The 17,280-nt window shown below is 37.5% G+C and overlaps 1 protein-coding gene across 6 annotated transcripts in view; it reads left to right on the forward strand.

Annotated features, from left to right (window-relative positions):
- Positions 1-17,280, forward strand: part of CTNNA3 (catenin alpha 3) — a 1,390,227-nt gene that overhangs the window by 890,610 nt on the left and 482,337 nt on the right. For all 6 annotated transcript variants that reach the window (XM_084751942.1, XM_084751940.1, XM_084751941.1 and 3 more), the window contains one exon: positions 6,401-6,493. In XM_084751942.1, the coding sequence (XP_084608068.1) occupies positions 6,401-6,493 (93 nt within the window). The remainder of the gene's footprint in view (positions 1-6,400; positions 6,494-17,280) is intronic.

A 17,280-nucleotide genomic window follows, 5' to 3' on the forward strand; every position in this document is an offset into this window, starting at 1 on the left:
AGTCACAACCAGACATCACCACTGGCTTAGCGGAAGGGATAACAGTTCTACCCAAGTTCCCCAGATTGTTGTCACCACAAGGAAATGTGGTGGCTGGGGATTTCTCTTACGCTGATTTTGTTGTTTCTTGAACATTTCTTTCTATCATATTTTTGTAGACTTCAGCCTATTACAGTAATCTTCAGGAAGAGTATATATCTAAACCAACCAAAGCTGGTGTGTGTGTGTGTGTGTGTGTGTGTGTGTGTGTGTGTGTGTGTGTGTGTGTGTGCTTTATACTGTGGTTGTCATTGGTTTCGGCATGTACGTCTTTCTCTCTCTTTCTCTGTACTTTGTAGCTATGTGTATGTATTCTGTTGGGGAGCTGGTATATTAGAATTACATGGAAACTGATTTTAAAATTCTAATATTATATCCCTTAGGTATCTTAGTTTTGCATCAAGATACCTTGACCGAAAGAAACTAAACATTTGAACAGCTATTTCCTGGCCATTCTGTTATGTTCATTTTCCTTATTCCGCAAGTTAGAGATTGCAGCTACATTTTTTTCTCTCTGAGTGTAACTTTATATTATTTATGTTATTTGGCATTCATTGAGAGAATATTCAATTTCCTTATAAAAAGAACATTATAATTTCATAATTTGGGGGGCTGTCCTGCCAGAGGAATATGCTGCCCTGATTGACACTAAAATTTCTGTACCCAGAAGTGTTTACACGAGAGTTAAATGACCATCTGCAAGAGAAAGATTTGCATGAAGATGAAACAGTGACCTTTCTCCCCCACTGAGAGCTGGGCACTGTGGTGATGTGTAGAGATGTTATAATTAGCTCTGGGGATTGTAGACGCACAATGAGTGTGCCACAATGAGGATCTCACCAAACATCCTGATGTAGTTCACGCTCTTGAAAATGAATATAATGGACAAATAGATGTGCAGGAACTTCTGGGTGAAAGAATGAATGATAGATGACATTCAGCTCTGTAAATGTTGCTTTTATTCCCTCAGATGAGGGAATGAGAGGAGAGCTGTACCCAAGCTTCACGAGTACATGGCTTGTGCTGAGCCCAGAGTGTGCCTATCTCTGTTCTAACTGTCCCTATGCCTAGGCCAGGAAACTTCTAGCCTCTGTACAGTCTGCAAGACCGGACCCTGAGGGGTTCAGCTTTTGTCTAATGACCTAGGCAAGCCTCCAAGATTTACAGCTAAATAAAACCATCCTGTCTAGTTCTTTCTGGACTCTGGATCTGGACTCTGGATAGCTGATTAAACTCAGGTATTCTGGTTCAAACTCCTCTCCAAGCTGACTGATTCAGTTTGGCTTCTCTTGACTTCTGACTGAATTGTTCTGCCTCTGAACTCCATGAATTGAACTACACTGACACACGAACTGAACTTAACTGCCTTCAGCTGAACTACACTCATTTCTCTCTCTGTCTCTCTCTCTCTCTCTCTGTCTGTCTCTCTCTCTCTCTGTCTCTCTCTCTCTCTGTCTCTCTCTGTCTCTCTCTCTCTCTCTCTCTCTCTCTCTCTCTGCACTGCTCTTAAGTAGCCTCTCTGTCCTGTTTGTTATTATGGGAGCTGTATGTGTCCTGTCTCTGCCTCATTCTGTCAGATCTTTCTCTGATTCATCACTTTGTCTGTTTCTCAATTAGACTTCATTATTTGGGATAAAAGGTGTGTACTGATGGCTTGTATATATTCCAGCTAGACGGATTCAAAGTGTAGACTAAGGGTGTGTTTGTATTCCCGCCTGGTCACACAGACTTAGGTCTTTGTGTATGATCCCTTGCCAGAGTAGCCATGTTGTTAGATTAAAATTGTTCTATACAGATCCCCTAGTGGTACACCTTTTTTTTTCTAGTGGCACTTCCATTGCTCTTGTCTAAAATGGCTGAAAGGAATAGCTATAGTAATATTTCAGATGAAACTTGAAATCAGAATCTTAAGTTGTGGCGTACTCTGCCATTCAGCACTTTAACCGTAGATCCTTATAGGGCTTCAAAGGTCATCTACATGTTAGATATTATAGGAGCTGCAGAGAGATGGAGAGCTCAGGGAAAGAGCTGCTGACAGTGAACTTTAGTCAGCTCTCAGTGACCTGTGAACATGCCCCTGCCTGAAGATATCAAAAAATATATTAGGTAGAATTTTGGTGATTATTTTAATGATACAATTAATCTCTTTTTGGTATGAAGGGGTATTTTTTTCATAGCCTTTCTGTTTAATGTACACATGATTCTACCTATTATCTTTTATTTATTTGTTGGTTTATTTTAGATAATGTAGACCTAACTTTTCTTTGTTATTGTTGTTTTTTATTTTAATTTATTATAATTTATTCGTATTGCATCCAAAATGTTATCCGCTCACTTGGATTTTCCCGTTCCCACCCTCCCTACCTCTTCTGCCACATCCCCCTCCCCTAGACCTCTGACAGAAGGGGACATCCTCCCCCACTGTATGACCAAGCCTATCACATCTCATCCCTATAGCCTGTTTCCCCTTGCTCTGTGTGCCACTGGGCCTCCCCACCACGGGGAAGTGATCAAATCGGGGGCACCAGAGTTCATGTCAGAGGCTGTCCCTGCTCCCCTGACAACCATGGAGAGTGAGTTATCCCTTGGCTATATCTGAACAGAGGGTCAAAGTTCACTGCATACATTGTCCTTGGTTGGTGCAACAGTTTGTGCAGGACCCCCTGGGTCCAGATCTGCTAGCCTTGATGGTCTTCTTGTGGGGCTCCTCTGACTTTTCTTAGACTTAGAAAGGCTACTACACAGTACTTGCTGAAAGTCATCTCTATTTCAGTACAGAAGCATCTGCCCATAAATAGCACACAAACACACCTGGTTCAAAGTCCTCATCCCTTAGTGTGCTACATCTTCCTGTTCATCTTCCCTGTCTGCACTAGAAGACGGCGTTATGATAAGAGGTCACAGGAGTGGTAACTAAAGGAGTCAAGTGACTACTGTGCAGGCCGAGTGCTGACTTTTCCCTTCCTCTCACTCTGCTTTAGTGCTTTCTCCTGCCTCTAGATATGGCTTACACACCATTCTACCCCATTGCTAAGTGAGCTCCATGTACCTCAACAGCTTTTTTTTTTGTACCATTCTTGAGTTAGACATTTTGTTAAATTTCTGTGGGCACTCAAGGTTTAAATTTATAACACTGTTGAGAACTTGAAAGTTATTTTATTTCTGCCATTAGCTGAGAGCCAATACGATAGAGACACAAACAAGTGATGGAAATTTAAACATGGCCAGAGCTACTGAGTCTTAGACCATCTCCATGCGGTGTCTCATTTCCTTGCCCAGGCACCCCAGTGAGTTAGGTACTGTCACCTATTTTATAGGTAACAAAACAAAATCATGGAATTTAATATCTTTCCCACAATGAGAAATCTCTTTAATCCCTAATTTTTCCTAGTGAGGTAAAAAAAATTATGGGAAAGTGTTACATAATGAAGTTTTACTTGGATTTATGAAACATAGCCACAGTTAGATAAACAAGGAAATCAGATGTCAAAATACCTCAGGCTACTTTTACAAGATATTTTATGTACATGCTGTTTTCTTTGACAAGCAGAAAGTCACAATTATACTCTGCTTGTTTTCCTGAACAGGCACACAGAACTAATTATTATTAGAAGAAATGTAGCTTTCATTCACACATTGATGTGATTTTAGAAAACATTTCTGAGTCATTCAAATTCAAATTGTGAAAAGATTTCAATTTTACCACTCTGCTTTGTCATAGATTATTACCATAAATTAACCATGTTTGACAAACTCATGTGAAAACCTAATAGTTTTAAAAACAGTTTTTGATTGCCTGGAAAGTTGACTTGACATAGGACAGTTTTGGTGAGATATTCATACATATATATATATATATATGTACATATATATGTGTACATATATGTATGTATGTACATATATGTATATATATACACACATCTGTCTAGCTACCTGTCTGTCATCTATCATCCATCATCTATCTATCTATCTATCTATCTATCTATCTATCTATCTATCATCTATCTATCTATATCTATTTTCAGTGAAAAAAAAATCAAAGATTAAAAACAACCTTATGACCAGTATCTTGCTAGAGACACTGAACATAAACCCAGCTTCCAATTGCTTTGTATGTTCATTGGATAGTCTCGTAAAAGGCAGATCCACTAATATAAACATAAAGTGTTTAAGGATAATGGTCCTTGTTATGCATCCATATAATTGTTTCTTTAATAGCATAAGGGTGGGTAAATGTCCAGACAAGAATGTCTACTTTCCAAAGGAGCAAGAAAGGAAAAGGATACGTTTTAAAGGAAACAAGCGATATGGAGAAGCAGAAGCAGCAACAAAGCCCTCTGTGTGTCCAGGTCACGTGCAGCTTCCTCCCCATATAGCATGCCTACGTCCCACCCCCACAAATTCTGTCTGGTACAGGCTAACACTGACCTAAAGGAGAGAGGTCCACAGCGAAGGAAGTAAACTTGCCCCCCTCAAGACAGAACCCACATTTTAAAAGGCTCTCATAAAAGGGGAGGGGAGGTACTGAAAGAAAAAAGGGGGAAAAGTGGATGCTGGCAAGGGTGAGGTAGCCCTGCAGAGGAAGGAAGCGGGACTCACTGAGAGCGAGCCTGACTAACCATCACAAGACCCTGCCTTTGCTCCCTAGCATCAAATAAAAAACAGAAAAGACAGAATGTCTGCCTAGGATCAATTCTCTGTAAACTGAAGCTTCAGAGTAATTAGTGTTCTTCTAACTTAACTAGAAAATTCTACAAAATGTACATATTTTTAAACTGTAATGAGTGCTCAAATTTGGAAAAGTTTCACTATCAGTGAGTGAGGTGGGGTAGGGGAGCAGAAACCATTGCCCTTTTCAAATAATTCACAAATGTACTAATTATGTGTCAGATATAAAAGTTGAGGTATTGTGACCTTCAAGCCAACAAAAGGCCTTTTCAAGGAAGCCATTTTCATGTACGTTAATAAGCTGAACAATGACGCCTCATGGCTAAATAATGTATGTATGTTATTTTGTCATAAATAAGAGCAAAGCAGAAATTGTTTCATCATTCACATATTAAAATGCCAGAAAGGCACGGACTTATATCCATTCAAATTTCTGTTCATAGTCTTAAAATAGTAACCCAAAGATTGTTTATTTGCTATTTCTATAACCCTTGAAAGGTAATTTAGTTTGGACTTTAGCAAGAAGAAGTGTATATTTCCAGTGGACAAATGGAAAATCTGTAATAAACTTTTTGTTTTTGTTTTTGTTTTTTTTGGGGGGGGACGGGGGAAGCATTGATAGAGACAATGAAGTATTTTTTGTAGATCAGAAAAATACAACATGGGCTTGTGAGGTGGCTTAGAGAGTAAAGGCATCTACCAACAAACCTGAAGATTGGAGATCTGTCCCCACACCCCCATGGAGGAAGGCAAAAACTGATTTTCACAAGTTAGTTGTCCTCTGACTTCCACAAGTACATCTGTTCTCCTTGGTGCATGTGCCAACCCACTCCCACCACTAAAATTTTAGAAAAGAAAAAAAAAATACTGGTTTTCTTTACAAGCTCCCATGGTGCTAGCAATAAGAATTTTAGATACGCTGGGGTTCAAAGCAAGAGAAACTAATTGTACACCCTTTCTCAAAGATATATCATGAGACAAAGAATTCGTAAATACCAGGCTTAGGTAATGGTGATTATGATAATTATTTAAAAGAACACCCATTTCAGTGGAAGAGAGTATACATTTCAAAAGCAGTGGTATAAAATAGATTTAGGTGTCACTAGTGTCTGAATTAAGTTGGCTGTCAGAATGTCAGATAGTGTTCATTAAGTTACAGTAGAAAAGCAAGAACAGGAAATACTATTTAATTATCTTGTGTTTGTCCAGCTTGGGGGGAACCCAGCATAGTTGATGTTGAATAAAACATGAATAAGATACAGCTTTGCCTAATGCAACTTAAGTGTGCATAATAGACCCTGGGGAAATAATAAAACAATTACAACCTTAAAATAAACCACAATCAAAGGAGATTCCAAGAACCTATTAGCATGCGATCCATAGATAAACTTTACCCAGTCCCATAAGAATGTCTTATTATGGGTTAGATGTTGATACCAAGAGACTATCTTAGGCTTACTGATTCACTCACCAGCATTTTCTTTTTATGTTGATTCCGTGAGGGTCTCTTTTGTTATTTAATAGTTTCTGTGAGTAGTCTTATGAGGTAGGTATCAGTGATATTGATAAAAATGTTTCTTGACATTGCATTTTTGGTAAGTGTGTCCCTGTTTTTCCTTGTCCACAATAGCAAATGTTTCTATATTGCCTCAGTGATCTGAACTAATTTTCATTGTTGTGACTTTTATTTAAGGTGGCAAACCTTGCTTGTTCCATGTCAACAAATGAAGATGGGATTAAAATCGTCAGAATTGCAGCCAATCACCTGGAAACCCTGTGTCCTCAGGTACAGAAACTAAGTCATTTTCTCACTCCTATAGAGCTATGCTCAGTTCTTCATGCCTAATTGAGATCTCTTAGAATATTTGTTACAAACAAGGATTGAGTTGTTCTCAAACTGCAGCTGACTCTTTACCCGGGAAGCTGTAGCTGTTTGAGATGGTTCTGTGAGATTTGAGTTAAATTTCTTTCAGCTGTCTGAAGGTGTCTAAGACAGATTGAAAGTGGGCACATTTGGTCCTGATAATTAAGCGTAAGGCCTGACTCAGGCTGCTAAATCTCCTTCACCTCTACCTAAAGAAACAAGGAAAAGCTGGCTTATTTTGTAAGATTTCTAAAGAAAAAGAAATAGTTCTCTAATATAAATCCTAAAGTATTACAGACGAAAGGATATTATTTACTGAACGGCATTTCTTTTACAGATGAGATAATTTGATATTAGAAAAATTAAATGTTACATAGGTGCTTATTTTAAACCAGAAAGTCCTTTTTGTTAGCAAAGCAAGACACCGAAAAACCTTTAATAAAAGGCACAGAAAACCTCTGTGTGAGATTTTTACGGTTACAAACCATGTAATGTGTTTCTTTTGGTAAGGGTTGTTGCTTTACGATTTTAGATGCTAGCTCGTGGTGGTGGCAGTGACCTGTAATCTCAGCACTCCCATGCCTGAGCATCAGAAGTGTGTGAGGCCACTAGCCCTGGGCTATAGAGAGAGACGCCGTGTGAACAAAAATCAAACCCATATCAACAAAAGGAAGCAACCAAAGAACATATGGCTAGTTAAAAATGCTTTCTGGTAGTTGTTCAGCAGTTTCTTAATATCTGATGAGCAACATAATTGTAGGGAATTATTTTAGATAACTAGTGTCCTTGAAGTCAAGAATCAGAGGACATATCAGGGCACACTTTAAAAACCTGAAAATGCTGTGCATATGCCCTTCTATAAAGATCACATATAGTATAAGGAAAACACATTAAATGCTTGATTTACCTTACCGACAGTTTTAGTTCTAATGCTCTTGAGGGAACAGTCAAGGTGCCTGTTTCTTTGGAATTAATGTCAATTAACAAATAACCTGGCTACCCAGCCTGCAGCAGCCGTCTTCCAACTCATAACCAGTTTCTATGGAAGCTTGTGGCAAACACGATGCTGCAGCAAGGTCTCTGAAGGGGTTGGACACGCTGAAGAGCCATCAGCTGCCTCCATGGCTTCTCACCTCTCCCTGTGTGGCCAACACTTGATGCTATTACTTTTGGGAGTCTCCTTTCAGTTTCAATACTTTTAGGCATGTTATTGGATCGAACTGTCAATTTCCTGACTATTGGGGAGAGTGTCCTTTCCCCCGCCCCCACCGGCTTGACATCTGGCATTCTAATTTTGTTACTTGTTTGTATCCTCTGCTCATTTTTCAGGGAGCAACACTTTTTAAAATGAACAGTTTTACGTATTTTGTTACATGACCGCAGTCTGTTACGATCATAACCAACCCCTAATCAACTTCCACTCCAAGTCCTCCTGGAGGACTTGTTCCCAGCTTGATTATTTTTTCCCACTCTTCATTTCCTCCTTCTTCTTTCCTCTTGAGTCCTGTCAGTAGTGCACATGTGCGGCTGGGTGTAATAACTATCTATCTGCTGGACCACGAGCAATCGACTATGAACCATCACTGAAGAAAACGGACTTTTCCTTCCTCAGTTGCTATCACCTGCCAAAGGTCCTCAGTTAGAGATGGGGCCTGGTGAGCCCTACTCCACTCATATCGACTGAGTTAATCTTGTGTAGGCCTTAAGCAGGCAACCACAGCTGCAGTGGTTTCGTGAGTGAACGAGTCCTGTAGTGTGCAGAAGACATGCCTTCTCAGCAGTCCTCTCCAACCGCTGGCTCTTAGGTTCTTTACACTGCTTCCTCTTCAGTGTTCCCCGAGTCTTTGGTGAGTCATATCCCAGTCAGGGCCAACCATAGTCACCTGTTCTCCATTTCACAAACTGTAAAGTCTCTGTATTAACTACCACCCACTGCATTAAGAAATTTGTCTGGTGAGACAAGGATGTAATGATTTACTGTCATAAAAAATTATTTAGAGGGGAACTTTGATGCTATATCTTGTTTTCTGATTTTGAAAATTAGATTATATCTATTGTACATGATACTGTAGTTCTTAAGAATATTTTTATATAAGTATGTATTGTACTTTGACCCCATTACACTATGCTCCCCTTAATTTCCTTTCCTAGTTCTGTTGGTCTTCTTAATTTCCCTAGACAGTTTACCTTCTACTTTCTTGTATTATATGCCTACATAGTTTACGTCTCAGCAGAGAATTTAGAATCCTCAAATGAAAGAAAACATGTAATCTCTGTTCTTCGGAGTCTGACTTAACTCTCAACATGACACTATCCAGCTGCACTCATTTTATATGAACGACATAGTTTCGTTCTTGTTCATATCTCAGTAAAATTCCATTGTCTATTTTATACACACATATAGGTACAGATTTATAAACATTCATGTATGTGAATATAAATCAAATGGTTACTTCATTTTCTTTCCTTTCATATAATTTTCATGAACAACTCATATATTTCATAAAAATCATGTGATAATTTTCAAATAAAATATTAAAATACTTGAGATTTATTTTGCATCATAATTAAGTTATTGAATTGTTCTATCAACCAGCATTTTTTATATATGTGCCAGGCCTTTCAGGGTTCTTGCATTTATATACCCTCTCAAGATTCCTCAGAATTCCAAATGTCATACATGTGCAAAGACTATCTGCATCTGGCAAAATTATGCCCCTGCCAGAGCACAAGGGAAAACAAAGTCAGCTACTGTGGATAATCTGAAGCAGGCCCATATCCCATACCTGGGATTAAAAAACATATTCATATAACATTTCTGTGTTTTTAAAGAAACCAAAATTCTCACTATATTTATTGGTTATTTCAATGTGTATTATTTATTTTAAAATTCCACAATTAAAAACAATTTTCTAAATGCTGATGGCCTCAAGGACTTATTTTGACCAATCCAGTCACATCTTAAAGAGTAGGATTAAATAATTTGAATTTTTATAGGCCTCTCTACTTTTTAACTTAGAAAGTATCTAAAATTTAAGATACTCAAAATGGAATTCCATATCCCCCAGGCCATCTTTCTTCTTTCTTTCTTTCTTTCCTTCTTTCTTTCCTTCTTTCTTTCTTCCTATGTTTTCTTAGTTCAGTTGATGATATAACCACTCATTTCCTTCAGTGAAAAGTGTGAGTGTAGGGAGAAAGGTTCATTCCTTGAGCAGATATTCACTAAACAACTACTATGTGGCAAGCTCTAACTATATATTTGGAAAGAAAATGTTTAATGCTGTATTTTCTGTACTCAGTAGAAAGGTAATATCTAAGTCTGATCAATAAATATTTATTCAGCATATAAGGGAATGGTAGGTGACTAATATGGCAGCCATTCCATGTTTATAGAAAGCAGAGAAACTTTTTTTTCAACAAGTTATGAAAGTCTGTTTAATGTAAGACATCCTATTGGTTGATAAGACAAAAACATTGTTAGTTTTAGTTATAACTGATTAATGTAAATATATGAATGAAATGCTGATTAGTGTTGGTGTGTTAATCATTGATAAGACACTGGATAATTAGCATCAGTCACCTACTCTTTATCTTATCCATGTCAATGATCCATTAGTGATTAGAATAAAACTGAGTTTACCTTAGACAGGGTCACTCTGTGTGGCACTGATAAGACTGGAGCTTGCTGTGGAAACGCTTCTTGCCCTGAAATTGAAATGATCCGCCTGCTTCTACCTCCCAAATGGGGAGGGCAATTATGGCTAGGTGACACCATGCCCAACCTTGGGTAGTTAAGTTAAATATAAGAGGACAAAGAAAATGCATTAGCTGAAACTCATATTTTCTAAAATCTTTAAATTCCAGAACGGGTGTTAAAATTATTTATGAAACACAATAGGTATAAATATTAAGCCACGGGTACCGGATACTGTAAATCCAAAATGGAAACAGGCGGCATGGAATAGACAGGTGTAGGGATGCAGTACAGGAATGGAGTCCTGTGAGAATTCTGAGTGTTGTAAGAAGGGTCCAAGACCAAGACAGGAGTATCATGGCCTCAGATTCTTCAACACACAGAGTTGTTCATGGGATGTGTTCCTATGATCCCCCTGGATGCAGTGGGCAGGGATGAGTTTACTTCTGATGTTGTGATTCATGTGCCTCTGTAGGAGGACGTGATTTGGCCACATGTCGCTTCTGCTTGTGGTCAAACACCTCACCCATGTGATTCTTCCTCTCAGCCCTCAGAGTATAAATTGCTGTTCTGAATAAAGTTGGCTACTGCGTGAGACTTTAGCCCACCTCATTTTCAGGTCCCCCTTTCCTAAATTCATGCAGCCAAAAAATTAATGTTATAAACAGACAAAATCTATGGAAATCTGACTCTGAAAAATACACAGAGATACTAGATAATAGTTATTTTAAAGTGAATCAACAAGTCATGAGAACTTTTTTAATAAGCCATTATGATTTAACATGTTTTACTCAAAGCGTAAGTTCAAAAAGGATCCCCAACCTTCTTCTCACATTGAATTATTTTTTGAATATTTTATGAATATTTGTTTGTGACAGGCTATACACACACACACACACACATACACACACACACACACACACACACACACACACACACACACACACACACATCTCTCATATACTTGAGACCAAAAACAAGTGTTGAAGCTACTGGAAGTACCAGTACAGATGGTTATGAACTGCCATATGGGTGCTTGGACTAGAACTCAGGTCCTCTGGAAGAGTAGTAATTTTTCTTAACTACTGAGCCATTTCCAAAGTTCCTTAAATTGATTTTTAAGCCTAGATATTATATAATTCCCTTATACTTTACATCATGAAATTTTGGATTAGTGTTCCTGGAATGTAGTCGTGTGTGTGTGTGTGTGTGTGTGTGTGTGTGTGTGTGTGTGTGAATACGTGCTCGTGTATATGTGTATTTGTGTTTGTATGTGTATGCATGTGTGTGTAGCTTTATAACCGCATGTTGACAATATCTGTTAGAATACAGAAGTCACATATATTTTGGATATTAATATAACTCCCAGCTATTCATGAATATATATGTTTACAAAATGTACAAAAATTTTAACACAAAATATTCCACAATGGCTAATCCTATACCCAAACTACATGTCTGTCATCACAGAATTCAATGTTATTTGAGAAATAAGTCAGCTTGCCTGAAGGTTGTGTTTTCACTTAACTTGGAAGTCTTCCACCCAAAAGACAGATTAAAAAATAATTCTCAGTTGACTCTGGAGTGAGTGGGGATTAACCCTAAGTGGGAGGAGATGACAACATGACACTTTATTCTTATTTGCTAAGTCTTGTTAAATTCATCATAGGCTCAGCATATTAAGTCACTCTGTTTCCCACTGGGCATAAAGTACTACAGCTAAAATGTTTTGCCCTGTTATATGTAGCTTGCTTTAAAGGAAGATTGTCATTTGTAGCATATTTAGCAGTCAGTGTCTAAAACAGTGATATATCTTGAAACTGAGTTGTATGAAGACCTCATGAAAGCAACAGAAAATATTTCATCTAAGAGAACATAAGTATTAGAGACACATATTTGCAATCATCAGATCTTCAAGGGGCTGTAAAATGAAAGACTGTTTCTGACAGGCCCTGAGGGGCACGCTAGCTTAGAGTACAATGTAGAAGGAGACACAGTTCAACTCAGTGTTGAGACAAAAGTGGTAACAGGTTTGTTCTGACTTAAGTTTACCTAAGAATGAAGAGTTTGGAACTCTTCAAAGCCGTAGACACTGTAGACATCCAACTAAGGTAGAAGACCACTTGACCATGTACTTGCAGAATACATATGGCTAGAGGGCTCCCAATATCCATTTCTGAGATCTCCTAAAAGGCCAGCCTTTCATATAAAAGAAAGAAATGTATTCTGGATAATAAGAATGCTGATATACTATAGATTTTTGTACAGTTATGCCTGGATTAGTATATGAGTAAAAAGGTAAACTATTTGTAGGTTTCAACTTCAGTTTTTTAAAAAATTTTATTAGTTTTTGAAGTTATGTATAGTTGTGTGTATGTGTGTGTGTGTGTGTGTTTGTGTGCGTGTGTGTGTGCATATGAGTGTGGTACCTGAAGAGGCCCAGAGTGTCAGATCTCTAGAGTTGGAGTTAAAGGTGATTGTGATCTGCATGAGTAGGCACTGGCAACTGAAGTTGGGTCTTCTAGAAAACTGGCATACAGCCATTTAACCACTGAGATATCTCTCTAGACCCCCAAAATTTCATTTTTAACAATTGACTTGGAAGGAGCTATATTTTTTTTAAAAAATCAACATTATTTGCTTATGGCACAAAGATAAAAGAGAAAGAATAAAAGATTCTAAGCATTCCATTATTGGGACTAATATTTAAAAGCTGGGGACTTAAGCACACTCCATTCCAGACAGGTAAAAGAAATATTATTTATCAAAAAACCTGCAGCCTCAGGAATTGAAAAGAACATTGGTTATGCCATTTATTAAATTCTAACGATGAGTCTGATAAAACACTTTCGTCATCTACACTGAAATTAGGTCTGTATAATTGTTGACAAAGAAAAATTTATTCATCAACCTGATTATGAATTTATATATTACCTTTCCCTTTTTCATCAAACATACTTTATCATTGAAATATAGATAGTAATCACCAATTCTTAACATTTCTATATCATTGTTTACAAAAGAAAAATTCTAACTGTGTAAGTTCCTCTTTTCTCTCTTCTTTTTGTTTTTTTAATTTTTATTTTTTATTAATTTATTCTTGTTACATCTCAATGGTTATCCTATCCCTTGTATCCTCCCATTCTTCCCTCCCTCCCATTTTCCCCTATTCCCCTCCCCTATGACTGTTCCTGAGGGGGATTTCCTCCCCCTGGATATACTTTTGGGGCTGGAGAGATGGCTCAGAGGTTAAGAGCACTGTCTGCTCTTCCAGAGGTCCTGAGTTCAATTCCCAGCAACCACATAGTGGCTCACAACCATCTATAATGAGATCTGATGGCCTCTTCTGCAGGTGTGCATGTAGGCAGAGTACTGTATACATAATAATATAAATACATCTCTAAAATATTTTTAGGTTTAAAGGCCAAATAAGTAATTTACAAGTTTAGATGACTTACATATATTTTGTCAGTAGTATAACAATTGCACTATTTTATTCCTTTAAAATTTTTACTATGCTTAACTTGTGAAATGAAGTCAATTTTATTTACTGGGCTGTTGGTGTCTAGATTGCTATTCTGGATTTCTGGTTTAAAGGAAAGACAAAAAAAGATTGAATTGTTTTATGAGATGGTGAAGTATTGCCCCATACCTGGCATGTTTAAATGAATGCCAATACATTTCACCTCATCAAGACATATGAGACAGAGTTGTCATGATTGGGAGCTGGAGGTATAACACTCTGATGGTCTTAAGTGTTATCTCTATGAATGAGATTCTTTAGTTTAAAAAAAAATGAAAAACTAAGGTATTTTCCGTATGGAGAATAGACAATCAGGCAGCTGCTCAAATGTGCTTAAATTTTGCAAATCTAATCACGTTTTACAATCTCAGTCTAATTTCAATCATACCTAGCACAATATTGTTGTTTCTCCATCTGTCCTTTCTATGAAATTGTACCCAATGACTCAACATACCTACAGAGGCTGCGGGAGGCTCTTTATATGCTTTCAGTGATGTGGTTGGGCATAAGAGGCAGTGTTTTACAAGTAGCTTTTGGGGATCGTAAAACTACTTTTCAAAGGTTTTGGGTTATGGTGAGTAGGGGAAAAAAGTTGTTTATTTTAGCATGGAATCATGGAGTAAAAAAAAAAGTGGTGTATTTGAGAGAGGGTGTGCACTGAGAGACTGTATATTCACAGATAGAAAATATAAGACCTGTGAGGGTACAAACTTTGTATTTTTGAACTTTGACTCTAATGCCAGTTAGATAGTATGAAATTAAAATATATGTGGCATTATTTATTTATTTAGTGTGTGTATGTGGAAACAGAGGAAATATTTCTGGGACCAAACTCTCTCTTTTCCACTCTGTGGAATCTAGGCATTCAACCAAGGCTGCCTGGCTAGCCTGCAGGAGGCCCTACCTGGGGAGCCACCTGGTCAGCCCCATACAGTGCATACTCAGTGCATGTATGTTGTCTGAATGGCCATGTTTCAGTGCACTGTTTTGTTGTTTGATCACCGTTGTGCTAAATAGGCTTGTGAGGGGAATGCTGAAATGTACCAGTATTTTTCCATTCCTATTCATTCTCTGGAAGTGATGGAAGGTCCCACTATGACACATTGTCTTCTGAGGTGCCAGTGATGGGAACTGATTGGTGTTGTCTGTATCCGAGTGGAGAGGCTAGCTTCGTTGCAAGAGGAGCCAACTCTGACTAGGTTGTGATGTGTGTTCTGTATAGCACATGCTCTGTAAGGGCCTTGGCTTTATAAAATGGAAACAAAATTGTTGTTTTTTTAATGTTGGCTTGTGACCAACCATCATGATATCTGAGAATTGTAAGCACTCAGTTTTCTACATTGTGTACATTAAGGGGAGCAAATAATCCTCTATTCATCTTTGAGAGCTGATGATGGAAATTTATCTTCAGGTTCATACAAATCAGTGTGAAGCAAGTTCATCCTTCAGTGGTCCCAGGGTGTACCCATGAAAGCAATCATGGGACTTTTACAATTTGTTTTCTCTTTAGAAAATGAAATAAAATACCCCAAAATTTCAAAAATAGTCTTTTGAGCATAACAAGAAGGATAAAAAGAAACAATTTTATCTTGAAACCATATGTAAGTCAGTGGTTGATTGCTGTTACTAAGGTGATTTGAGAGTGCAAAGAGAGGATGGTTCTTTCTCAGTGAGGTCATGGAGGTTGGATGGAGAAAGAGGGTACCAGAGTTCATGTTGGCTTTACTGTTGGTCTCTAGGCTGCCATCTATCTGTATCCTGAATGCACAATGAGAGCTCCCTTCTCCCTTCTCTTAAGAACACTACTTTCAGCAAATATGTGTCATACCCCTGGGAGTATTCATGACCCTGCAATGAGCTAGGGTCAGGAAGTAGTGATGCAGGTGTTACCCATCAGGGGAACTCTAAAGATAAGACATAAGTCTTCATGACTTTCAGAGAAACTTAGCAAGTATCTTCTGGAAGTATAAGCCAAACTTGTGCCCAGAAAAATTCAAGTGGGGAAAATTTTTGTTGATGATCCCCACAAACAAACACTCTCCCAAAAAGCCAAAAAACCCAAAACAACAACAGAATAACAAAACAAAAACAAAACAAAAAAATCCAGGAGAACAATCTACATTATGACTTTAACATGGAGACCAAGGCAATAATTTAGTGTTAACTAGAAATCATATAATAAGCCCTTTGAAGTATAAAATTAAGTATAGACACAAAACAATATTATTGTAAATAAGTGTGATAGGAAGATGTTAATATTCACATCTTAGCAAATGTAAACGATATTCTAGTCATGTGGGAAAAGTTTACCATAGGAAGAAAGAGTGTATTAAGTACAAAATAGTGTTCCAGAGAGAAAAGATGAAATGGCAATGGAGTTATGATTCATGTTGGGGGATTCACAGAATAGTGACATTTTCTATAGGTCTTAAAAGATAAGTAAGAGTTAGACATTTGAGAAAATATAAAAAGGACAGTCTAGGCAGAAAAGATGGAGATTTACAGCAGCAAATGACAAATATGAGTAATTGAATCTACCTAAGCCACATTATTTTTTAGCATGAAAGCTCTTGACATTTTAGGTACAATTTTTTTGTATGAAATTGTCACAGTTATGGGGTTTGACATATCATAAAATTCACCATCAATACTAAAATTAAAAACATACCTATTCCCAGTCCAATGTTTGTAATTTTAAAATATACATTATTATTATTATTATTATTATTATTATTATTATTATTATTATTATTATTTACTAACTTTATTGTATATGTTCCTATAGGACAGAGTCATGTGAACATGCCATGGCGTGTGTGTAGAATTGCAGGATAATATTATGCAATTGATTTCCCCATTCTCCCAACTACAGATGCCTTGATAAGACTAGATGTGCTGGTATGGGTAGTTGGGGAGAAGGGTTCTCCTTTTCTAAGGGGTAGGGGAGGGGGGATATGGAGAATAGGGAGCTATAGTTGAGAAATAAAGAATAAATAGATAAATTAATTTTAAAAAAGAAGAGAGAGTTGACTGCATATCACACTGAACCAAAAGATCTGGACTGGTCAGTGATGGCTAGACTCATGAAATATGATTTGGGCAAGGCAATATCTTGGGAAATTCAGTGTTAAAAGGACAATTACACAGATCTAAAAACACATATGCTGCATGTAGTGACACACATCAGTCATTTAAATGCACAGGAGCTGGGGTAGAAGGTCTCAATTTCAGGTCCACACTATACTATGTGGAGATGTCCTGCCTCACCACCATCGTTACCAATAACAAAAAGAACAAATGTGCAAAAACTGTTAAGAATAACCTGCTGTTAGTTTTCATTCCATTATTATTGTTTCTGATTTAAGGCTATTGTTGTAGATAATGTTTAGTAAAGTAAAATTTTCGGATAAATTTTTTTTTCATCCTTCAGGGGTGTGTGACAGAAAGAGCAGAGACAACTTCAGGCAGAGAGGTACCATTACCAGAAAAGAA

This window comes from Acomys minous (genome assembly GCF_964271855.1).
Source record: "Acomys minous genome assembly, chromosome: 13".
In the NCBI taxonomy this organism is placed as follows: domain Eukaryota; kingdom Metazoa; phylum Chordata; class Mammalia; order Rodentia; family Muridae; genus Acomys; species Acomys minous.